At 40.6% G+C, this 27,798-nt stretch overlaps 1 protein-coding gene across 2 annotated transcripts; it reads left to right on the forward strand.

Annotated features, from left to right (window-relative positions):
- The first annotated feature begins 9,794 nt into the window (after positions 1-9,794).
- macir (macrophage immunometabolism regulator) lies at positions 9,795-25,165 on the forward strand. Of its 2 annotated transcripts, none has more exons than XM_087790452.1 (2): positions 9,795-10,099; positions 23,682-25,165. In XM_087790452.1, the coding sequence occupies exon 2, from the start codon at positions 23,684-23,686 to the stop codon at positions 24,326-24,328; it is 645 nt and encodes a 214-aa protein (XP_087646578.1). In that variant the 5' UTR covers positions 9,795-10,099; positions 23,682-23,683; the 3' UTR covers positions 24,329-25,165. The 2 variants fall into 2 exon arrangements, with proteins under 2 accessions (XP_087646578.1, XP_087646579.1); XM_087790453.1 differs by lacking the exon at positions 9,795-10,099 and adding an exon at positions 11,809-11,928.
- Positions 25,166-27,798: the final 2,633 nt, after the last annotated feature.

Genomic DNA, 27,798 nt, shown 5'->3' on the forward strand with positions numbered 1-27,798 from the left:
GGAGAGGGAGACAGGTGAGTGAGACAGGTGAAGGGGGAGACAGGCAGGTGAGTGAGACAGGTGAAGGGGGAGACAGGCAGGTGAGTGAGACAGGTGAAGGGGGAGACAGGCAGGTGAGTGAGACAGGTGAAGGGGGAGACAGGCAGGTGAGTGAGACAGGTGAAGGGGGAGACAGGCAGGTGAGTGAGACAGGTGAAGGGGGAGACAGGCAGGTGAGTGAGACAGGTGAAGGGGGAGACAGGCAGGTGAGTGAGACAGGTGAAGGGGGAGACAAGCAGGTGAGTGAGACAGGTGAAGGGGGAGACAGGCAGGTGAGTGAGACAGGTGAAGGGGGAGACAGGCAGGTGAGTGAGACAGGTGAAGGGGGAGACAAGCAGGTGAGTGAGACAGGTGAAGGGGGAGACAAGCAGGTGAGTGAGACAGGTGAAGGGGGAGACAAGCAGGTGAGTGAGACAGGTGAAGGGGGAGACATGAGTGAGATGAATAAAACATTAGAAAAAGTAACAATCAAACAAGAGCAGAGAGTGAGACAGGTAAGAGTGAGACAGGTGAAGGGGGAGACAGGCAGGTGAGTGAGACAGGTGAAGGGGGAGACAGGCAGGTGAGTGAGACAGGTGAAGGGGGAGACAAGCAGGTGAGTGAGACAGGTGAAGGGGGAGACAAGCAGGTGAGTGAGACAGGTGAAGGGGGAGACATGAGTGAGATGAATAAAACATTAGAAAAAGTAACAATCAAACAGGAGCAGAGAGTGAGACAGGTAAGAGTGAGACAGGTGAAGGGGGAGACAGGCAGGTGAGTGAGACAGGTGAAGGGGGAGACAGGCAGGTGAGTGAGACAGGTGAAGGGGGAGACAGGCAGGTGAGTGAGACAGGTGAAGGGGGAGACAAGCAGGTGAGTGAGACAGGTGAAGGGGGAGACAAGCAGGTGAGTGAGACAGGTGAAGGGGGAGACAAGCAGGTGAGTGAGACAGGTGAAGGGGGAGACATGAGTGAGATGAATAAAACATTAGAAAAAGTAACAATCAAACAAGAGCAGAGAGTGAGACAGGTAAGAGTGAGACAGGTGAAGGAAGAGATGGAGCAAGAATCCAAGAAAGTCAGGAAATTAAAAAGGAAAAAAACAAACACTGTAGTGAAGGAGAAAATAAACAAACTTCAGACAGAGTGATGGACAGAATAAATAAAAAAACAGAACAAAGGTTTGATTGACAGCAGTGATGAGGGAGACAGGTGAGAGGGAGACAGGTGTCAGACAAGTAATTACCGGACATTAAACTGTTTTATTTATCAGAACCATGTTAGTAACAAGTACAAAGTTCACAGACCCGGAGTTATATAGGATAAAGAAATTAATGCAGAAAGTGAAAATGCAAAATGACTGGTGATTTTATTTTTTACTAAATGATTGTTTTTAAACTTCTTACTTTTTAATATGGAGGTTTTAAAGTAGGAAGTTTAAACACCAACGGGAATCAGGATCTTAAAAAGATTTTATTTTTGACACGATGAGATCCAAACATATCCACGTTTTATTTTTAAGAGACTCACAGCGACTGTAACAACGACACTGACTGGACCAGGAGTGTTTTTAACGTCAGTTTTTATTCTCCAGAGCGTTCTGACTCTATTAGACTCTATCACACTCTATCACACTCTATCACACTCTAGCGGACTCTATTAGACTCTATCACACTCTATTAGACTCTATTACACTCTATTACACTCTATCACACTCTATCACACTCTAGCGGACTCTATTAGACTCTATCACACTCTATTAGACTCTATTACACTCTATTAGACTCTATCACACTCTATCACACTCTAGCGGACTCTATTAGACTCTATCACACTCTATTAGACTCTATCACACTCTAGCGGACTCCATTAGACTCTATTACACTCTATTAGACTCTATCACACTCTATCACACTCTAGTGGACTCTATTAGACTCTATCACACTCTATTAGACTCTATCACACTCTATTAGACTCTATCAGACTTTATTAGACTCTATCAGACTAAATTAGACTCTATCACACTCTATTAGACTGTATCACACTCTAGCGGACTCTATTCGACTCTATCACACTCTATTAGACTCTATCACACTCTATTATACTCTATCAGACTCTATTAGACTCTATCACACTCTATTAGACTCTATCACACTCTATTAGACTCTATCACACTCTATTAGACTCTATCAGACTCTATTAGACTCTATCACACTCTATTAGACTCTATCACACTCTATTAAACTCTATCAGACTCTATTAGACTCTATTAGACTCTATCAAACTCTAGCGGACTCTATTAGACTCTATCACACTCTATTAGACTCTATCACACTCTATTAGACTCTATCAGACTCTATTAGACTCTATCAGACTGTATCACACTCTATTAGACTCTATTAGACTATATCAGACTCTATCAGACTCTATCACACTCTATTAGACTCTATCACACTCTATTAGACTCTAGCGGACTCTATTAGACTCTATCACACTCTATCTCACTCTATTAGACTCTATTAGACTCTATTAGACTCTATCACACTATGTTGGACTCTATCACACTCTATTACACTCGATTCGACTCTATTAGACTCTATAACACTCTATCGGACTCTATTAGACTCTATCAGACTCTATTAGACTCTATTAGACTCTATCACACTCTAGCGGACTCTATTAGACTCTATCAGACTTTATCATACTCTATTAGAATCTATCACACTCTGTTAGACTCTAGCGGACTCTATTAGACTCTATCACACTCTATTATACTCTATTATACTCTATTAGACTCCATCACACTCTATTAGACTCTATTAGACTCTATCACACTCTTTTAGATTATATCACACTCTATTAGACTCTATCAGACTCTATCAGACTCTATCACACTCTATTCGACTGTATCACACTCTATTCGACTCTATCACACTCTATCACATTCTATTAGACTCTATCACACTCTATTAGACTCTATTAGACTCTATCATACTATACTAGACTCTAACACACTCTATTAGACTGTATCACACTCTATTAGACTCTATCACACTCCATTAGACTCTATCACACTCTTTTAGACTCTATCACACTCTATTAGACTCTATCACACTCTATTAGACTCTATTCGACTCTATCACACTCTATTAGACTCTATCACACTCTATCACACTCTATTAGACTCTATCACACTCTATTAGACTCTATCACACTATATTAGACTCTATTAGACTCTATCACACTCTATTAGACTCTTCTAGACTCTATCACACTCCATTAGACTCTATCACACTCTATTAGACTCTATCACACTATATTAGACTATATTTGACTCTATCACACTATATTAGACTCTATTAGACTCTATCACACTCTATTAGACTCTATCACACTCTATTAGACTCTATCACACTCCATTAGACTCTATCACACTCTATTAGACTCTATCACACTCCATTAGACTCTATCACACTCCATTAGACTCTATCACACTCCATTAGAGTCGAGCACATCGTTCCCAGTAGGTGCTTTTTAGCCGAAGCTGTTTTTAATAATTGTTTGTTGTTTTTATCAACGTCTATGAACCGAGGTGCAGAGAAACGCGCTCTTCGAGAAAATAAATGAAAGATTGAATGATTGACAGATGATTTATTCTTAGGATTTTAACTGTTAATGTTTTAGACAGAAACCATGCAGAGCCTCATCCAGCAACAGGCGCTGAAACAGCTGCTCACATCCCATAGTTGACGTTTGGATGAAGCTGCAGACGATACTCATGATCTGAACATATGTTGTCACGGCTCGACCGCTTTTATTGTTATAAACACCAATTTAGTGTTTTTAAAACAAGTCAGATTGCTTTTAGTGATCACTGTTTAGTTTTATGTTTTTATAAGAAATATTTACCCAAACGCGCTTATTGGCATTTTAACTGTGTTTTAACCAGAGTTTTTATGATGTTCTTAGTTATTTTTGGAATGATTTTAGACAAACAAAAAATGATTTTACTTCGACAGATCATGGTAAAGTCCAGATGAAGCTTTTATGTCAGCAGCTCACTCTGAAGGTCACACAACATCTGGATCCATCAGATCTGGAGACTCAGATTGTGGAGTGAAGCCTCATTATATTTCTGTCAATCTGTTTGCATAACCTTATCACCTGTATTTGTTCGGGTGACACGCACTGAGTGTTCTATTCAATAAAGGTCAAGCCCGAACACTCAGGAAACGTGTCAATAACTTCTGTCTGTAACTTTCACCCCATTAGTCAGACATAACACCAGCTGAATGTTACCTTATAAGGACTTGTGTGCAACAGTAGACAGACAACGGCCTTGTAAGATAACGGCCTTGTAAGAATATATGTGCGTTTGTTCACACTCGTAACTCAGAGCTCTGCGCACCTCTCGTTGTTATACATCTTGTGTAACTTCTTAATAAACCTTTTTTGCCTGACTTCACGGACCGGACTCTGTCTCTCTACCCAAAGGATCCAACGAATCTGCTCGACTACTTCAGGAGCTAGAAGGTCCAGCCACAGGACATCGAGGGTACATTGAAACCCTCAAAAGTAAAAGGCTAGATCTAGACCTGCTGGACACCAGGGTCCAGGGAGCCATGGTCCGGGCCAGGATGAAGAACATCCAAGAGATGGACGCCTGCCTTCTTCTTCGGCCTGGAGAAGACAAGAGGACAGAGAAGCTCATCCACTGCCTACTGTCGGAAGACGGTCAAGAACTGACAGAACACCTGGAGATCAGAGAGCAGTGACCTTCATCCACACCAGTACGCGAGTGAGTATCAGGAGCAGAACTTATCAATGACTGTTGTCAAGGACTACCAGGATCTGAGGCCGATGAGCGGCTGGTGTCACTCACGCGACCAGAACTCTACGCTGCACTGGCCAGCAGGCCCACCGGCAGAACACCCGGCATTGACGGCCTCAGCGTTGAGTTCTACAGAAGCTTCTGGGACATTGTTGCTCCTGATCTCATGGACGTTTTTTACGAAAGCCTGGATTCCGGCTCGAGTCCTCTGTCCTGCAGGAGGATCATCACCTCCTGCCAAAGAAAGGAAACCTCCTGGACATAAAGAACTGGCGTCCAGTCTCCCTCCTCTGGACTATAAGATCCTCTCTAAAGCCTACGCCATCCGGCTGAGGGAGGTCCTGGAGGAGGTCATCCACCCGGACCAGACCTACTGTGTTCCTGGCAGGTCGATGGCAGACAACGTCTGCCTCATTCTGGATGTTCTGGAGTCTCCAGTTCATCAGACACCGACCTTAATCCACTAGATCAAGAGAAGGTTGGACCGCGTTGAGCACGACGACCTGTGGAGAGTCATGGGTAAGTTTGGGTTCAGGGTCTCATCGCCAGAGTTCAGGTCCTGTACAGTGACCTTGAGAGTGAAGCTGAAATTGAACGGCAGCTTGTGTCTCCTTATAGGTTCATAGAGGTGTTGGGCAGGTGTGTCTAGGACTCTCCCTGGACCTTCTTCACAAGATCTGAGGTTCATGGTCTGTTTGTACCGGGTTTTAATGGAAATGTAGTTTTATCTTCGTACGCCGATGATGTTGTTGTTTTAATAAAAGATCAGGATCTAAACTCAACACTCTAACTTTCTCCTCATGTCTTCTGAGGCTGAACTGTATGTTGGAACGAGACGATCAGTTCTGACCCAAAACCTAATGTGGAAAAACGATGGTTTTAAATATCTTGGCGTGTTTCTAGGAAACAAAGACTATCAAAGAAAGAGAGGATTGTGTTTTAGAAAAGATAGAAGGAAAAATTCAAAAATAGAAATGGATACAAAAAGAAATGTCTTTTAAAGGAAAAACACTTGTTTTAAACAACCTTGTGGCGTCACTGCTGTGACACCAACTCACTGTTAAACCTCGACCTGCTCGAGAAGATGCAGACAGAGATGGTCGACTTCTTATGGTTCCATTGGTGCCACAGTCAGTCTTGTTTTTACCTGTGAAGAAGGGGGCGGGGCCTAATCCACCTAACCAGTAGAACTGCCACTTTTAGACTTCAGTTCGTCCAGAAGTACTTGACCCTCAGGTGTGATGTGAGCAGCTGGAGTTTAAAGCGTGTCAACGATCTGGACACAGCTCTGTTTTTTACCGATTTTAATCTTTTAAACTTTAACAATGTACCTTCTTTTTATCAGGTGTTTTTAAAGCATGTTCGCTTTTTAAATGGACAGAAGCAGTACTTTACCTGGGCTGACGGGGGCGCTGGTCAGAAGCAGTACTTTACCTGGGCTGACGGGGGCGCTGGTCAGCAGAAGTTCTTTACCTGGGCTGACGGGGGTGCTGGTCAGCAGCAGTACTTTACCTGGGCTGACGGGGGCGCTGGTCAGAAGCAGTACTTTACCTGGGCTGACGGGGGCGCTGGTCAGAAGCAGTACTTTACCTGGGCTGACGGGGGCGCTGGTCAGAAGCAGTACTTTACCTGGGCTGACGGGGGCGCTGGTCAGCAGCAGTACTTTACCTGGGCTGACGGGGGCGCTGGTCAGAAGCAGTACTTTACCTGGGCTGACGGGGGCGCTGGTCAGAAGCAGTACTTTACCTGGGCTGACGGGGGCGCTGGTCAGAAGCAGTACTTTACCTGGGCTGACGGGGGCGCTGGTCAGCAGCAGTACTTTACCTGGGCTGACGGGGGCGCTGGTCAGAAGCAGTACTTTACCTGGGCTGACGGGGGCGCTGGTCAGCAGCAGTACTTTACCTGGGCTGACGGGGGCGCTGGTCAGCAGAAGTACTTTACCTGGGCTGACGGGGGCGCTGGTCAGCAGCAGTACTTTACCTGGGCTGACGGGGGCGTTGGTCAGCAGCAGTACTTTACCTGGGCTGACGGGGGCGCTGGTCAGCAGCAGTACTTTACCTGGGCTGACGGGGGCGCTGGTCAGAAGCAGTACTTTACCTGGGCTGACGGGGGCGCTGGTCAGCAGCAGTACTTTACCTGGGCTGACGGGGGCGCTGGTCAGCAGCAGTACTTTACCTGGGCTGACGGGGGCGCTGGTCAGAAGCAGTACTTTACCTGGGCTGACAGGGGTGCTGGTCAGCAGCAGTACTTTACCTGGGCTGACGGGGGCGCTGGTCAGAAGCAGTACTTTACCTGGGCTGACGGGGGCGCTGGTCAGAAGCAGTACTTTACCTGGGCTGACGGGGGCGCTGGTCAGCAGCAGTACTTTACCTGGGCTGACGGGGGCGCTGGTCAGCAGCAGTACTTTACCTGGGCTGACGGGGGCGCTGGTCAGAAGCAGTACTTTACCTGGGCTGACGGGGGCGCTGGTCAGCAGCAGTACTTTACCTGGGCTGACGGGGGCGCTGGTCAGCAGCAGTACTTTACCTGGGCTGACGGGGCGCTGGTCAGAAGCAGTACTTTACCTGGGCTGACGGGGGCGCTGGTCAGCAGCAGTACTTTACCTGGGCTGACGGGGGCGCTGGTCAGCAGCAGTACTTTACCTGGGCTGACGGGGGCGCTGGTCAGCAGCAGTACTTTACCTGGGCTGACGGGGGCGCTGGTCAGCAGCAGTACTTTACCTGGGCTGACGGGGGCGCTGGTCAGCAGCAGTACTTTACCTGGGCTGACGGGGGCGCTGGTCAGCAGAAGTACTTTACCTGGGCTGACGGGGGTGCTGGTCAGCAGCAGTACTTTACCTGGGCTGACGGGGGCGCTGGTCAGAAGCAGTACTTTACCTGGGCTGACGGTGGCGCTGGTCAGAAGTCAAGACCATATCTGTGCAGCAACTCTCGGACGCTGCCGGGACATTACTGGGGAAACATCTGTGAGGTTCTCTGGACATCACTGGACGAATGAAAGGATCACGGCTTCAAAAAAAACTCCTGACCTCCACGGACAGAGACGTTTGAACACAAGGCCACAAAGAGGAGTTTTTATGTGAACCGTGTGAAGATTTTAAACCATAGACTCTTTAAAGACGACCGACCAACACATGGACAGACAGACTTGGGGACTGGAGGTCACAGTGGAGGTCACAGTGGAGGTCACAGTGGAGGTCACACTGGAGGTCACACTGGGGCCCACAGTGGAGGTCACAGTCCAAGCCACCTCTGAGGAAAAGAAGCGGTGACCTCCAGTGGAGGATCATACACGGGGCCATCGCGAGCAACTCCTTTCTAGCGCGTTTTAACCCCGGGGTTTTAAACAAGTTCATTCTGCATCAACCAGAGAAGACTTTCCATCTTTAAAGAGTGAGGGAGGCTGGCAGGGTTTTAATGTTTTAACTGTTGTTTTTATTCTTTTTAACCTCGTGTTCTCTGTCCCTGTTTTTATAGGCGGAGTCAGAGACACAAGAAACACAGAGAAGATCCTAGACTACCTGGTCAGGTGAACATGTGTATCTGACTCACAGGAGCTGCAGACACTGATGTGGAGACTCTGTGGAGAACATCAGAGACTGAGGCTGGAGTTCTGCTTCCACAGTCACAACAACACCGAGATGTTTTTTAGAAAATGGGGGAAAAAGGGACAAATTTGTGCAAAGAAAGAAAATACTCTACAATTTGCAAAATGGCTTGAATGAAGAATCGCACTTTACATGAAAACATTGTAAAGAACCTTTTGTAATAAAGTGTTTTTAAAAGTCAAAAGTCTTCTTCTTCTTCTCCTCCTCCTCCTCCTCTTCCTCCTCCTCTTCCTCTTCCTCCTCCTCCCCTTTCCCTCCTCCTCCTCCTCCTCCTCCTCCTCCTCTTCCTCCTCTTCCTCCTCCTCCTCCTCCTCCTCCTCCTCCTCCTCCTCCTCCTCCTTCTCCTCCTCCTCCTCCTCCTCATCCTCGTCCTCTCGGGACCTTCACCAGGATCTTCCCATGACGACCAACAGATGCTCTCAGAGCTGCAGGAGTCAACAAACACAGACCGGTTGCCATGGAGACGCCTGGAAGGTGCTGAGAAGAAGAGGAGTTAGAATTTACCCTGGGAAGCTGGGATGAGCTCAAAATAATCCCCAGAAAATGAATAAACATCAAACCATGACAACAATAAACAAGACGTTTGCCTCATCGCTTCATCCTAAGAATCTAAGTTGATCTTGTTATGACCTTCAATGTTCCTCGTGTCAATCATTCAAGTCTCAGTTGTATGAGAAATATTCAAGTTATCTTTGTTTACATCATAAATCCTGGCAAATAAATACTTGTTTCTCGTGTATTTGATCAAACATTTGTTAATAACGTTAACAAAACACTTCAATTAAAACCAATGTGAAGCAAAAGATCATCAGCTTTAAACAATTAAATAACTGTAACATATACAATATTATATACAATATGTATATATAAAAATATATACAATAATATATAAAATAAAATAATATACCATTAGATTAGTCATTATTAATACGTGTTTAAATAAAATACATTGAAGAAGAAACTTCATTATTTATTCACTTAATCAAACACAAAATCACTAAACAATCGTGTTAGAAATGTACAAAAATACTTTTTAAGAACTTAAGTGTCACTTTATATATTAAACTCTTTAATGTTGATAAGATGATTTGAAATCAATCGTTAATGTCGATATTATCACTTTAATATAATTAACTTGTTTAATTGTATTTATTTTGTATTACCCTCCTTTTTTCCTTTTTTTATTTGGTTATATTTATTTTATTCATTCTATTCTTTTCTGTCAACACAATAAAAAAAAGTTGTTTTTACGATTAAAGTTTATTTTCTGATCAATACAAATGTCACGGAATCTAAATTGTTGAAAGGAAACGAGTGACAGTTAAACGTTTTCAAATATAAATAACAAAAAATAAAAAATATTCAACCGCTTCCGGGAAAAACTCAATAGTGAAGACGGGAGTGAAAACAAAATAAATGACGTCATAAAACAAGATAAATTGAAGATACAACAAAATAACTTTCACATTTTAGATCTGTTCAATATATTTAATTTATTTTTCTAAATGTATTATTATCTTTTATTCTGACCGCTTTGATGACGTCACTGGGCGAGCGCCTCAGGGCGTGATCGTGACGCTCCGCGTGTGACGTCATCACGCAGAGCGAGCACGCAGAGGGAGAAGAGTCTCTGCTGTCAAACAGGTTCGTCCTTTTTCTCCATTTTTAATCCTTTGTTGACCATAACGTTGATGTTCTCGAGGTCTCGTCGCGACACGGGAGCGAGCTCGCGGCGCACGGACACGTCGCCAGGTGGTGACGTCATCGCGATGAGTATCCGCGTTCGTTTGTTCGTAGAATCTTTCAATCACGGCTTCGAGCTCGAGGTCGCGGGTTCGATTCCCGGGGACGCGCGCTGCTCCCTGCGATGTTGCGTTCGCGCGTCGCGGATCCTCTTCTTGTCTTCCTGCCTCGCGTCAGGATGGAGCCGCCATGACGTCCAGAGCGGCTGGTCCACCTGCTCCTCATCCAACTGTTCGTCAACGTCATTTCTACGTCAAATAATCCACGAATCCTTCAAATCAGGAGCGTTTACGAGAAGATGACGTCACGACAACTGATAATAACGCAATAACAACCTGTTAGTTTGGATTATTGTTGGATTCAATCCTGATTTGACATGAAACATCCATGAACCATCCTTGTTTATCTTCACGACTCCAGCGACCACAGAATGTCAGGATCCCAGAAGGTCAGGATCCCAGAAGCTCAGGACCACAGAAGCTCAGGACCACAGAAGGTCAGGATCCCAGAAGCTCAGGATCCCAGAAGCTCAGATCCACAGAAGGTCAGGATCCGAAAAGCTCAGGACCCCAGAAGCTCAGGACCATAGAAGGTCAGGACCACAGAAGGTCAGGACCACAGAAGGTCAGGATCCCAGAAGGTCAGGACCACAGAAGGTCAGGATCCCAGAAGCCCAGGACCACAGAAGCTCAGGACCACAGAAGCTCAGGACCACAGAAGCTCAGGACCACAGAAGGTCAGGGCCACAGAAGCTCAGGACCACAGAAGGTCAGGACCACAGAAGCTCAGGACCACAGAAGGTCAGGATCCCAGAAGGTCAGGACCACAGAAGCTCAGGACCACAGAAGGTCAGGACCAGAAAAAGTCAGGGTCACAGAAGGTCAGGATCCCAGAAGGTCAGGACCACAGAAGGTCAGGATCCCAGAAGGTCAGGGCCACAGAAGCTCAGGATCCCAGAAGTTCAGGACCACAGAAGCTCAGGACCACAGAAGCTCAGGATCCCAGAAGGTCAGGACCACAAAAGGTCAGGGTCACAGAAGCTCAGGATCCCAGAAGCTCAGGACCACAGAAGGTCAGGACCACAGAAGGTCAGGACCACAGAAGGTCAGGATCCCAGAAGGTCAGGACCCCAGAAGCTCAGGATCCCAGAAGTTCAGGACCACAGAAGCTCAGGACCACAGAAGCTCAGGATCCCAGAAGGTCAGGACCACAAAAGGTCAGGGTCACAGAAGCTCAGGATCCCAGAAGCTCAGGACCACAGAAGGTCAGGACCACAGAAGGTCAGGATCCCAGAAGCTCAGGGTTCTTCTCCAGAGATGATCACCTCGTCTTGTTCTCGAGTGAGGGGGGGAGTCAACCGTTCTGCAGACGCTGATGTGTGTTGAGAGCTGAGCTAAAAGACAAAGCTCTCAGAACATCAGTGTGACATCAGCATGACCTCAAAGAAGAGTCTCGTCTTCGTTCTTCTGGACTTCCAGGATTCTGAGCTCGAAGAAACCGATTCATTCCGATTCACGTCGACTTGATTTTGAACCAAAGACAAAAGTCTTTGATGTGTTCGAGCTTTGTTGTCGAACGACTTTCTGGTATAAACAGACGTCGACGCCTCGAGACTCGCTTCATGCACGAGTCACTGACGCGTCACCGACGTCCCAGCTTCCCAGGGGCGATAGAGGCTCTTGTAGTGTTTTCTACTGAAGGAAACAAAGGTTCTCTGATTTAGAGACAAAGTGAGTGAACGTCATCGCGTTATTGTGTAACTTTTCAGGCGTGTTTTTTTTTACTTCGTAGGTTTAAGAACACTTTGATCCATTATTGAGAACTTTGTTCCACATCCAAGGTCACTGTCCAAGGTCGGCGAGTTCACGAAGCATTGTCGCGCTGGTGTCGAACTTTAGTTCCTTTCGTGGCATCGAAACTTGCTTCGTGTTTTGACTCGCGATGAAAAGTTGAAAACTAGTGGAAAACTGATGATAAAATGAGATCCGAGGTGATGACTGAGGACGAGAGGATACAGTGGACTCCAGCAGCTTTGAAAGCTGATGTTATTTGTTTGTTCTGTAAGAGAAAAAAAGCTTGAAGTGAAAAATGAAAGTTTTGTTTTGATCTTTATCGTTGGAACTGTTACACACAGTGAAGGTACTAGTATCAGTACTGGTGTCACAGTGAAGGTACTAATATCAGTACTGGTGTCACAGTGAAGGTACTAATATCAGTACTGGTGTCACAGTGAAGGTACTAATATCAGTACTGGTGTCACAGTGAAGGTACTAATATCAGTACTGGTGTCACAGTGAAGGTACTAATATCAGTACTGGTGTCAGAGTGAAGGTACTAGTATCAGTACTGGTGTCACAGTGAAGGTACTAATATCAGTACTGGTGTCACAGTGAAGGTACTAATATCAGTACTGGTGTCACAGTGAAGGTACTATTATCAGTACTGGTGTCAGAGTGAAGGTACTAGTATCAGTACTGGTGTCAGAGTGAAGGTACTAATGTCAGTACTGGTGTCACAGTAAAGGTACTAGTATCAGTACTGGTGTCACAGTGAAGGTACTAGTATCAGTAGTGGTGTCACAGTGAAGGTACTAATATCAGTAGTGGTGTCACAGTGAAGGTACTAGTATCAGTACTTGTGTCACAGTGAAGGTACTTGTATTAGTACTGGTATCACAATGAAGGTATGAGTATCAGTACTGGTGTCACAGTGAAGGTACTAGTATTAGTACTGGTGTCACAGTGAAGGTACAAGTATCAGTACAGGTGTCACAGTGAAGGTACTAGTATAAGTACTAGTGTCAAAGTGAAGGTACTAGTATCAGTACTGGTGTCACAGTGAAGGTACAAGTATCAGTACTTGTGTCACAGTGAAGGTACTAGTATCAGTACTGGTATCACAGTGAAGGTACTAGTATCAGTACTGGTATCACAGTGAAGGCACTAGTATCAGTACTGGTATCACAGTGAAGGTACAAGTATCAGTACTCGTGTCACAGTGAAGGTACTAGTATCAGTACTGGTGTCACAGTGAAGGTACTAGTATCAGTACTGGTATCACAGTGAAGTTACTAGTATCAGTACTGGTATCACAGTGAAGGCACTAGTATCAGTAATGGTATCACAGTGAAGGTACTAGTATCAGTACTGGTGTCACAGTTAAGGTACTAGTATCAGTACTGGTGTCACAGTTAAGGTACTAGTATCAGTACTGGTGTCACAGTGAAGGTACTAGTATCAGTACTGGTATCACAGTGAAGGTACTAGTATCAGTACTGGTGTCACAGTGAAGGTACTAGTATCAGTACTGGTGTCACAGTGAAGGTACGAGTATCAGTACTGGTGTCACAGTGAAGGTACGAGTATCAGTACTGGTGTCACAGTGAAGGTACGAGTATCAGTACTGGTGTCACAGTGAAGGTACTAGTATCAGTACTGGTGTCACAGTGAAGGTACTAGTATCAGTACTGGTATCACAGTAAAGGTACTAGTATCAGTATTGGTATCAGAGTGAAGGTACTAGTATCAGTACTGGTGTCACAGTGAAGGTACTAGTATCAGTACTGGTATCACAGTGAAGGTACTAGTATCAGTACTGGTATCACAGTGAAGGCACTAGTATCAGTAATGGTATCACAGTGGAGGTACTAGTATCAGTACTGGTATCACAGTAAAGGCACTAGTATCAGTAATGGTATCACAGTGAAGGCACTAGTATCAGTACTGGTGTCACAGTGAAGGTACAAGTATCAGTAGTGGTATCACAGTGAATGTACTAGTATCAGTACTGGTGTCACAGTGAAGGTACTAGTATCAGTACTGGTGTCACAGTGAAGGTACTAGTATCAGTACTGGTGTCACAGTGAAGGTACTAGTATAAGTACTGGTGTCACAGTGAAGGTACGAGTGTCAGTACTGGTATCACAGTGAAGGTACGAGTATTAGTACTGGTGTCACAGTGAAGGTACGAGTATCAGTACTTGTGTAACAATGAAGGTACTTGTATCAGTACTGGTGTCACAGTGAAGGAACGAGTATCAGTACTTGTGTAACAATGAAGGTACTAGTATCAGTACTTGTGTCACAGTGAAGGTACTTGTATTAGTACTGGTATCACAATGAAGGTATGAGTATCAGTACTGGTGTAACAGTGAAGGTACTAGTATTATTACTGGTGTCACAGTAAAGGTACAAGTATCAGTACAGGTGTCACAGTGAAGTAAGTAAGTAAGTAAGTAATATTTATTTATATAGCGCTTTAAGGTACTAGTATCAGTACTGGTGTCACAGTGAAGGTACTGGTATCATTACTGGTGTCACAGTGAAGGTACTAGTATCAGTACTGGTATCACAGTGAAGGTACTAGTATCAGTATTGGTATCACAGTGAAGGTACAAGTATCAGTACTTGTGTCACAGTGAAGGTACTAGTATCAGTACTGGTGTCACAGTGAAGGTACTAGTATCAGTACTGGTATCACAGTGAATGTACTAGTATCAGTACTGGTATCACAGTGGAGGTACTAGAATCAGTAATGGTATCACAGTGAAGGCACTAGTATCAGTAATGGTATCACAGTGGAGGTACTAGAATCAGTAATGGTATCACAGTGAAGGTACTAGTATCAGTATTGGTATCACAGTGAAGGTACAAGTATCAGTACTTGTGTCACAGTGAAGGTACTAGTATCAGTACTGGTGTCACAGTGAATGTATTAGTATCAGTACTGGTATCACAGTGAATGTACTAGTATCAGTACTGGTATCACAGTGGAGGTACTAGTATCAGTACTGGTATCACAGTGGAGGTACTAGTATCAGTAATGGTGTCACAGTGAAGGTACAAGTATCAGTACTGGTATCACAGTGAAGGTACTAGTATCAGTACTGGTATCACAGTGAAGGTACTAGTATCAGTACTGGTGTCACAGTGAAGGTACTAGTAACAGTACTGGTGTCACAGTGAAGGTACTAGTATCAGTACTGGTGTCACAGTGAAGGTACTAGTATCAGTACTGGTATCACAGTGAATGTACTAGTATCAGTACTGGTATCACAGTGGAGGTACTAGTATCAGTACTGGTATCACAGTGAAGGCACTAGTATCAGTAATGGTATCACAGTGAAGGCACTAGTATCAGTACTGGTGTCACAGTGAAGGTACAAGTATCAGTACTGGTATTACAGTGAAGGTACTAGTATCAGTACTGGTATTACAGTGAAGGTACTAGTATCAGTACTGGTATCACAGTGAAGGTACTAGTATCAGTACTGGTATCACAGTGAAGGTACTAGTATCAGTACTGGTGTCACAGTGAAGGTACTAGTATCAGTACTGGTATCACAGTGAAGGTACTAGTATCAGTACTGGTGTCACAGTGAAGGTACTAGTATCAGTACTGGTGTCACAGTGAAGGTACTAGTATCAGTACTGGTGTCACAGTGAAGGTACTAGTATAAGTACTGGTATCACAGTGAAGGTACAAGTATCAGTACTGGTATCACAGTGAAGGTACTAGTATTAATACTGGTGTCACAGTGAAGGAACGAGTATCAGTACTGGTGTCACAGTGAAGGTACTAGTATCAGTACTTGTGTCACAGTGAAGGTACTTGTATTAGTACTCGTATCACAATGAAGGTATGAGTATCAGTACTGGTGTAACAGTGAAGGTACTAGTATTAGTACTGGTGTCACAGTAAAGGTACAAGTATCAGTACTTGTGTCACAGTGAAGCTACTAGTATAAGTACTGGTGTCAAAGTGAAGGTACTAGTATCAGTACTGGTATCACAGTGAAGGTACTAGTATCAGTACTGGTATCACAGTGAAGGCACTAGTATCAGTAATGGTATCACAGTGAAGGCACTAGTATCAGTACTGGTGTCACAGTGAAGGTACAAGTATGGTGATAAATTGATGTTCACTGATGATAAATACATGTTCATGATGATAAATACATGTTCACTGATGATAAATACATGTTCACTGATGATAAATACATGTTCACTGATGATGAATACATGTTCACTGATGATAAATACATGTTCACTGATGATAAATACATGTTCACTGATGATAAATACATGTTCACTGATGATAAATACATGTTCACTGATGGTAAATACATGTTCACTGATGATAAATACATGTTCACTGATGATAAATACATGTTCATGATGACAAATACATGTTCATGATGATAAATACATCTTGACTGATGATAAATACATGTTCACTGATCATAAATACATGTTCATTGATGATAAATACATGTTCATTGATGATAAATACATATTCACTGATGATAAATACATGTTCACTGATGATAAATACATGTTCACTGATGATAAATACATGTTTACTGATGATAAATACATGTTTACTGATGATAAATACATGTTCACTGATGATAAATACATGTTCAGTGATGATAAATACTTGTTCACTGATGGTAAATACATGTTCATGATGATAAATACATGTTCACTGATGATAAATACATGTTCACTGATGATGAATACATGTTCATGATGATAAATACATGTTCACTGATGATAAATAGATGTTCACTGATGATAAATACATGTTCAGTGATGATAAATACATGTTCAGTGATGATAAATACATGTTCAGTGATGATAAATACATGTTCACTGATGATAAATACATGTTCACTGATGATAAATACATGTTCACTGATGATAAATACATGTTCACTGATGATACATACTTGTTCACTGATGATAAATACATGTTCATGATGATAAATAGATGTTCACTGATGATAAATACATGTTCACTGATGATAAATACATGTTCATGATGATAAATACATGTTCAGTGATGATAAATACATGTTCACTGATGATAAATACATGTTCACTGATGATAAATACATGTTCACTGATGATAAATACATGTTCATTGATAAATACATGTTCATGATGATAAATACATGTTCATTGATGATAAATACATGTTCACTGATGATAAATACATGTTCACTGATGATAAATACATGTTCATTGATGATAAATACATGTTCACTGATGATAAATACATGTTCAGTGATGATAAATACATGTTCACTGATGATAAATACTTGTTCACTGATGATAAATACATGTTCATGATGATAAATACATGTTCATGATGATAAATACATGTTCACTGATGATAAATACATGTTCATGATGATAAATACATGTTCACTGATGATAAATACATGTTCATGATGATAAATACATGTTCAGTGATGATAAATACATGTTCATGATGATAAATACATGTTCATGATGATAAATACATGTTCAGTGATGATTAATACATGTTCATGATGATAAATACATGTTCACTGATGATAAATACATGTTCACTGATGATAAATACATGTTCACTGATGATAAATACATGTTCACTGATGATAAATACATGTTCACTGATGATAAATACATGTTCACTGATGGTAAATACATGTTCACTGATGGTAAATACATGTTCACTGATGGTAAATACATGTTCACTGATGATAAATACATGTTCATGATGATAAATACATGTTCACTGATGATAAATAGATGTTCACTGATGATAAATACATGTTCACTGATGATAAATACATGTTCAGTGATGATAAATACATGTTCACTGATGATAAAAACATGTTCACTGATGATAAATACATGTTTACTGATGATAAATACATGTTCACTGATGATAAATACATGTTTATGATGATAAATACATGTTTATGATGATAAATACATGTTCACTGATGATAAATACATGTTCATGATGATAAATACAAGTTCACTGATGATAAATACATGTTTACTGATGATAAATACATGTTTACTGATGATAAATACATGTTCATGATGATAAATACATGTTTACTGATGATAAATAAATGTTTACTGATGATAAATACATGTTTACTGATGATAAATACATGTTTACTGATGATAAATACATGTTCATGATGATAAATACATGTTTACTGATGATAAATACATGTTTACTGATGATAAATACATGTTCATGATGATAAATACATGTTCACTGATGATAAATACATGTTCACTGATGATAAATACATGTTCACTGATGATAAATACATGTTCATTGATAAATACATGTTCATGATGATAAATACATGTTCATTGATGATAAATACATCTTCACTGATGATAAATACATCTTCACTGATGATAAATACATGTTCACTGATGATAAATACATGTTCATGATGATAAATACATGTTCACTGATGATAAATACATGTTCATTGATAAATACATGTTCATGATGAAAATACATGTTCATTGATGATAAATACATGTTCACTGATGATAAATACATGTTAACTGATGATAAATACATGTTCAGTGATGATAAATACATGTTCACTGATGATAAATACATGTTCATGATGATAAATACATGTTCACTGATGATAAATACATGTTCATGATGATAAATACATGTTCACTGATGATAAATACATGTTCACTGATGATAAATACATGTTCACTGATGATAAATACATGTTCATGATGATTAATACATGTTCGTGATGATAAATACATGTTCATGATGATAAATACATGTTCACTGATGATAAATACATGTTCATGATGATAAATACATGTTCACTGATGATAAATACATGTTCACTGATGATAAATACATGTTCACTGATGATAAATACATGTTCACTGATGATAAATACATGTTCACTGATGATAAATACATGTTCATGATGATAAATACATGTTCACTGATGATAAATACATGTTCATTGATGATAAATACATGTTCATTGATGATAAATACATGTTCATGATGATAAATACATGTTCACTGATGATAAATACATGTTCATTGATAAATACATGTTCATGATGATAAATACATGTTCATTGATGATAAATACATGTTCACTGATGATAAATACATGTTCATGATGATAAATACATGTTCATGATGATAAATACATGTTCACTGATGATAAATACATGTTCATGATGATAAATACATGTTCACTGATGATAAATACATGTTCACTGATGATAAATACATGTTCATGATGATAAATACATGTTCATGATGATAAATACATGTTAATGATGATAAATACATGTTCACTGATGATAAATACATGTTCATGATGACAAATACATGTTCATGATGATAAATACATGTTCACTGATCATAAATACATGTTCATTGATGATAAATACATGTTCATTGATGATAAATACATATTCACTGATGATAAATACATGTTCACTGATGATAAATACATGTTCACTGATGATAAATACATGTTCACTGATGATAAATACATGTTTACTGATGATAAATACATGTTCATGATGATAAATACATGTTCACTGATGATAAATACATGTTCAGTGATGATAAATACTTGTTCACTGATGGTAAATACATGTTCATGATGATAAATACATGTTCACTGATGATAAATACATGTTCACTGATGATGAATACATGTTCATGATGATAAATACATGTTCACTGATGATAAATAGATGTTCACTGATGATAAATACATGTTCAGTGATGATAAATACATGTTCAGTGATGATAAATACATGTTCACTGATGATAAATACATGTTCACTGATGATAAATACATGTTCACTGATGATAAATACATGTTCATGATGATAAATACATGTTCACTGATGATAAATAGATGTTCACTGATGATAAATACATGTTCATGATGATAAATACACGTTCACTGATGATAAATACATGTTCAGTGATGATAAATACATGTTCACTGATGATAAATACATGTTCACTGATGATAAATACATGTTCATTGATAAATACATGTTCATGATGATAAATACATGTTCATTGATGATAAATACATGTTCACTGATGATAAATACATGTTCACTGATGATAAATACATGTTCATTGATGATAAATACATGTTCACTGATGATAAATACATGTTCATGATGATAAATACATGTTCAGTGATGATAAATACATGTTCACTGATGATAAATACTTGTTCACTGATGATAAATACATGTTCATGATGATAAATACATGTTCACTGATGATAAATACATGTTCATGATGATAAATACATGTTCACTGATGATAAATACATGTTCATGATGATAAATACATGTTCAGTGATGATAAATACATGTTCATGATGATAAATACATGTTCATGATGATAAATACATGTTCATGATGATTAATACATGTTCAGTGATGATTAATACATGTTCACTGATGATAAATACATGTTCACTGATGATAAATACATGTTCATGATGATAAATACATGTTCACTGATGATAAATACATGTTCACTGATGATAAATACATGTTCACTGATGATAAATACTTGTTCACTGATGGTAAATACATGTTCACTGATGGTAAATACATGTTCATGATGATAAATACATGTTCACTGATGATAAATACATGTTTACTGATGATAAATACATGTTCACTGATGATAAATACATGTTTATGATGATAAATACATGTTTATGATGATAAATACATGTTCACTGATGATAAATACATGTTCATGATGATAAATACAAGTTCACTGATGATAAATACATGTTTACTGATGATAAATACATGTTTACTGATGATAAATACATGTTCATGATGATAAATACATGTTTACTGATGATAAATAAATGTTTACTGATGATAAATACATGTTCACTGATGATAAATACATGTTTACTGATGATAAATACATGTTCATGATGATAAATACATGTTTACTGATGATAAATACATGTTTACTGATGATAAATACATGTTTACTGATGATAAATACATGTTCATGATGATAAATACATGTTCACTGATGATAAATACATGTTCACTGATGATAAATACATGTTCACTGATGATAAATACATGTTCATTGATAAATACATGTTCATGATGATAAATACATGTTCATTGATGATAAATACATCTTCACTGATGATAAATACATCTTCACTGATGATAAATACATGTTCACTGATGATAAATACATGTTCATGATGATAAATACATGTTCACTGATGATAAATACATGTTCATTGATAAATACATGTTCATGATGAAAATACATGTTCATTGATGATAAATACATGTTCACTGATGATAAATACATGTTAACTGATGATAAATACATGTTCAGTGATGATAAATACATGTTCACTGATGATAAATACATGTTCACTGATGATAAATACATGTTCATGATGATAAATACATGTTCACTGATGATAAATACATGTTCACTGATGATAAATACATGTTCACTGATGATAAATACATGTTCACTGATGATAAATACATGTTCATGATGATTAATACATGTTCGTGATGATAAATACATGTTCATGATGATTAATACATGTTCATGATGATAAATACATGTTCACTGATGATAAATACATGTTCATGATGATAAATAGATGTTCACTGATGATAAATACATGTTCACTGATGATAAATACATGTTCACTGATGATAAATACATGTTTATGATGATAAATACATGTTCATGATGATAAATACATGTTCACTGATGATAAATACATGTTCATTGATAAATACATGTTCATTGATAAATACATGTTCATGATGATAAATACATGTTCATTGATGATAAATACATGTTCACTGATGATAAATACATGTTCATGATGATAAATACATGTTCACTGATGATAAATACATGTTCATGATGATAAATACATGTTCACTGATGATAAATACATGTTCATGATGATAAATACATGTTCACTGATGATAAATATATGTTCACTGATGATAAATACATGTTCATGATGATAAATACATGTTCACTGATGATAAATACATGTTCACTGATGATAAATACATGTTCATGATGATAAATACATGTTCACTGATGATAAATACATGTTCACTGATGATAAATACATGTTCATGATGATAAATACATGTTCACTGATGATAAATACATGTTCACTGATGATAAATACATGTTCATGATGATAAATACATGTTCATTGATGATAATTACATGTTCATTGATGATAAATACATGTTCACTGATGATAAATACATGTTCACTGATGATAAATACTTGTTCACTGATGATAAATACATGTTCACTGATGATAAATACATGTTCACTGGTGATAAATACTTGTTCACTGATGATAAAAACATGTTCACTGATGATAAATACATGTTCACTGATGATAAATACATGTTCACTGATGATAAATACATGTTCACTGATGATAAATACATGTTCACTGATGATAAATACATGTTCACTGATGATAAATACATGTTCACTGATGATAAATACATGTTCATGATGATAAATACATGTTCATGATGATAAATACATGTTCACTGATGATAAATACATGTTCACTAATGATAAATACATGTTCACTGATGATAAATACATGTTCACTGATGATAAATACATGTTCACTGATGATAAAAACATGTTCACTGATGATAAATACATGTTCACTGATGATAAATACATGTTCACTGATGATAAAAACATGTTCACTGATGATAAATACATGTTCACTGATGATAAATACATGTTCACTGATGATAAATACATGTTCACTGATGATAAATACATGTTCACTGATGATAAAAACATGTTCACTGATGATAAATACATGTTCACTGATGATACATACATGTTCACTGGTGATAAATACTTGTTCACTGATGATAAATACTTGTTCACTGATGATAAAAACATGTTCACTGATGATAAATACATGTTCACTGATGATAAATACATGTTCACTGATGATAAATACATGTTCACTGATGATAAATACATGTTCACTGATGATAAATACATGTTCACTGATGATAAATACATGTTCACTGATGATAAATACATGTTCACTGATGATAAATACATGTTCACTGATGATAAATACATGTTCACTGATGATAAAAACATGTTCACTGATGATAAATACATGTTCACTGATGATAAATACATGTTCACTGATGATAAAAACATGTTCACTGATGATAAATACATGTTCACTGATGATAAATACATGTTCACTGATGATAAATACATGTTCACTGATGATAAATACATGTTCACTGATGATAAAAACATGTTCACTGATGATAAATACATGTTCACTGATGATACATACATGTTCACTGGTGATAAATACTTGTTCACTGATGATAAATACTTGTTCACTGATGATAAAAACATGTTCACTGATGATAAATACATGTTCACTGATGATAAATACATGTTCACTGATGATAAATACATGTTCACTGATGATAAATACATGTTCACTGATGATAAAAACATGTTCACTGGTGATAAATACTTGTTCACTGATGATAAATACATGTTCACTGATGATAAATACATGTTCACTGATGATAAATACTTGTTCCTGTCTCAGGAATGGCCGGCAAGATGGACGTGGACCTCAGCGGAGTGACGAGGACTCGTGTCTCCCTCGTTCCAGCCGCTGAGATCAAGGCCACGCTGAAGGCGGAGCGACCTCGCTGCTCCAGTACGCCGTGTTCCCCCATCAGGGGCACCGTGGCCGGGTACCAGATCCTGCACATGGACTCCAACTACCTAGTGGGCTTCACCACAGGCGAGGAGCTGCTCAAGCTGGCCCACAACTGGTCCGAGAACCCTCCGGAGAAACCCCCGTCCGAGGCGTCCCCCAGTCCCCTCCAGACCAACGTCCCCAAGTCCGCCGACCTCGGGGTCCACCGCTCGTCCAGGATCTCCAAGGCCAGGAGTCGCTACTACCAACCTTACGACGTCCCCGGTGCCGGCGGTCGGAGGCGGAGACGGATGTCCAGCTCGGGGGACGGCGTCCTCAGGTCTCTGGCTCACGGAGACTCCGGACGAGGTCTCCACGCCCCGCTTCCCCTCTGCCTGCTGAAAGGGAAGAGGAGCCAGTCCAGGTCCCTGGAGTACCTGAACCTGGACAAGATCAGCATGAAGGAGTCGACGGACACGGAGGTGTTGCAGTACCAGCTGCAGCACCTGACCCTGCGCGGGGACAGAGTCTTCTCCAGGAACAAGACTTGAGGACTCGCGCCCACGTTCAGGCCTCGTTTCTCTCTCCGGGGATCTGGTGCTACTTTCACCTCCTCTGGTCCTGATCGTACAAGTTCTGGAGCGAGTCCGAGGATCCGATCAAACCGCGACTTCGCGAAGTAGATCAGTGTCAGAACATTGAAGGACTTTTTTCTACTGTTATTTAAAAATTGAAATAATCTTCAAAAATGATTAGTTTTCTTTTTCACATAGAGTTTGATATTTTAATTCCATTCATTCAAAAATGTAATGTAATCTAAATTCAAATTTTTTAATTCAAAGTATTTTAAATTCAATCTTAATGTTGGTATAATAGCGTAAGAAAGTAATTTGTATTTATAGAGTCTCAAAGAACTTAAACAATCAAAACAATACTCAATAAAATAAATACTTTAAAGGTCAAGATAAACACAAGAGTCTCAGAGAATCAAGGAAAAACTCTAATAAAAAAAAGTCTCCAGACTAAACCAACAGAGCACAGAGCAACTGGACTGAAGTTTCTACCAATCATGCACACGTGTGACTGTAGAAGCACATGATCCAGTATCTCTGAGCTCTGTTGGTTTAGTCTGGAGTCACCATTATACCAACATTTATATATGGAATTAAAAAGAACAAGAATTAATTGGGTTTAAAATATCAAACTGTGTAAAAAAAATAAATAATTCATTTTGAAAATATTCAATTTTTTCAATACGAACGAAACAAAATTAAAAAACTCCACCTTTCAAAATACACATTAGTGAAAGTTATTATTTAAATACATCATTGAAAAGTTGGAAAAACACACTTAAATAAAAATATCAAACATTCCTTTCGATAATGAAATGTTCTGACTCTGATATTCTTCAATGAACCCATCCTGGGATCGTCCTGAGGTCATCTAGAGGTCATCCTGAGGTCGCCAAAAGGTCGTTCTGAGTTGTCCTGAGGTCATCTAGAGGTCATCCTAAGGTCGTTCTGAGGTTGTCCGGAGGTGTCCTGAGGTCGTCCTGAGGTCGTCTTGAGGTCGTCTTGAGGTTGTCCTGAGGTCGTCCTGAGGTCGGAGGTCGTCCTGAGGTCGTCCTGAGGTCGTCCTGAGGATGTCCTGAGGTCGTCCTGAGGATGTCCTGAGGATGTCCTGAGGTCGTCCTGAGGTCGTCCTGAGGTCTTCCTGAGGTCGTCCTGAGGTCGTCCTGAGGTCGTCTTGAGGTCGTCCTGAGGTCGTCCTGAGGTCGTCCTGAGGTCGTCCTGAGGATGTCCTGAGGTCGTCCTGAGGTCGTCCTGAGGTCTTCCTGAGGTCGTCCTGAGGTCGTCCTGAGGTCGTCCTGAGGTGTCCTGAGGTGTCCTGAGGTCGGAGGTCGTCCTGAGGTCGTCCTGAGGATGTCCTGAGGTCGTCCTGAGGATGTCCTGAGGTCGTCCTGAGGTCGTCCTGAGGTCTTCCTGAGGTCGGAGGTCGTCCTGAGGTCGTCTTGAGGTCGTCTTGAGGTCGTCTTGAGGTTGTCCTGAGGTCGTCCTGAGGTCGTCCTGAGGTCGTCCTGAGGATGTCCTGAGGTCGTCCTGAGGTCGTCCTGAGGTCTTCCTGAGGTCTCCCTGAGGTCGTCCTGAGGTCGTCCTGAGGTCGTCCTGAGGTCGTCCTGAGGTCTTCCTGAGGTCGTCCTGAGGTCGTCCTGAGGTCGTCCTGAGGTCGTCCTGAGGTAGTCCAGGTAAAATGTGAATCTCGTCAACTAAAGCAATAACCAGTGATCATACTTGGAGTGTGAGTGACTCTGCGTTGCCTCTTGTGTGTTTTGTATGTGTGCGCTTGTGGTTTTGTGTGTTTACTTCTGAAATAACGGATCAAACGTCACTCAGGCTTCGTCCCGATAAATACTTAGACTATTTGACGACGAGTTAACACGACGACCAAAGAGACTTGGCTGCTGAATAATTGGTTTCAACAATCACACGTTTACTCTTCGTCACGTGACCCGAGTATCTTCGTCACGTGACTGGAGACTCTTCATCACATGACCGGAGTATCTTCGTCACGTAACCCGAGTATCATCGTCACGTGACTCGAGTATCTTCGTCACGTGACCGGAGTATCTTCGTCACGTGACCGGAGTATCTCGTGACTCGAGTATCTTCGTCACGTGACTCGAGTATCTTCGTCACGTGACTCGAGTATCTTCGTCACGTGACTGGAGACTCTTCGTCACGTGACCGGAGTATCTTCGTCACGTGACCGGAGTATCTCGTGACTCGAGTATCTTCGTCACGTGACTCGAGTATCTTCGTCACGTGACTCGAGTATCTTCGTCACGTGACTCGAGTATCTTCGTCACGTGACTCGAGTATCTTCGTCACGTGAACGGAGTATCTTCGTCACGTGACTCGAGTATCTTCGTCACGGGACGGAGACTCTTCGTCACGTGACCGGAGTATCTTCGTCACGTGACTCGAGTATCTTCGTCACGTGACCGGAGTATCTTCGTCACGTGACCGGAGACTCTTCGTCACGTGACCGGAGTCTCTTCGTCACGTGACTCGAGTATCTTCGTCACGTGAACCGAGTATCTTCGTCACGTGACCCGAGTATCTTCGTCACGTGACCGGAGTATCTTCGTCACGTGACCGGAGTATCTTCGTCACGTGACTCGAGTATCTTCGTCACGTGACCGGAGTATCTTCGTCACGTGACCGGAGTATCTTCGTCACGTGACTCGAGTATCTTCGTCACGTGACCCGAGTATCTTCGTCACGTGACCCGAGTATCTTCGTCACGTGACCGGAGTATCTTCGTCACGTGACCGGAGTATCTTCGTCACGTGACTCGAGTATCTTCGTCACGTGACCGGAGTATCTTCGTCACGTGACTCGAGTATCTTCGTCACGTGACCGGAGTATCTTCGTCACGTGACCGGAGTATCTTCGTCACGTGACTCGAGTATCTTCGTCACGTGACCGGAGTATCTTCGTCACGTGACCGGAGTATCTTCGTCACGTGACCAGAGTATCTTCGTCACGTGACCGAAGAGAAAATGTTCACTGTAGTTTTATATATAACCAGGAAATGATATTAATTTCTCATGTTTAGTTTGTTAAGATAAAATAGTCCAGGAATCTCAAACGATGTCAGATAAATGGATCTTTTATCTTCATGGACTTTGATCTTTGACCCGTCCGGACTAAACCTCTTTCGGACTCCAGGACAATGATTGTGTTTAATCCACTATAAATGTCAAACCGCGAACAACACATTCTTCACTACATTTCAGGTCGATTTGATCTGATGACGTGAAAACGTTCAGAATCCTGAAGATCTGAGAAGAAACTACTGAAGAAAAACCTCATCAACGCTCTGAGTCAGTTTGAACCTGAAATACATTCAAATCATGTTAATTGAAGGTGTTTTTATGTTGAGTGACTTTAAATACTCGAGTTTGTTGTGCGGATGTTTCTCACTGTGTCGACACTTTTCTCAAAACGTTTCAATGATA

This window comes from Callionymus lyra, chromosome 5 (assembly GCF_982586985.1).
Source record: "Callionymus lyra chromosome 5, fCalLyr1.hap1.1, whole genome shotgun sequence".
NCBI classification, from domain to species: Eukaryota; Metazoa; Chordata; class Actinopteri; order Syngnathiformes; family Callionymidae; genus Callionymus; species Callionymus lyra.

Excerpts from the sequence above, each read along its gene's own strand:
- macir (XM_087790452.1), top strand. The coding sequence starts at position 23,684 with ATGGCCGGCAAGATGGACGTGGACCTCAGCGGAGTGACGAGGACTCGT.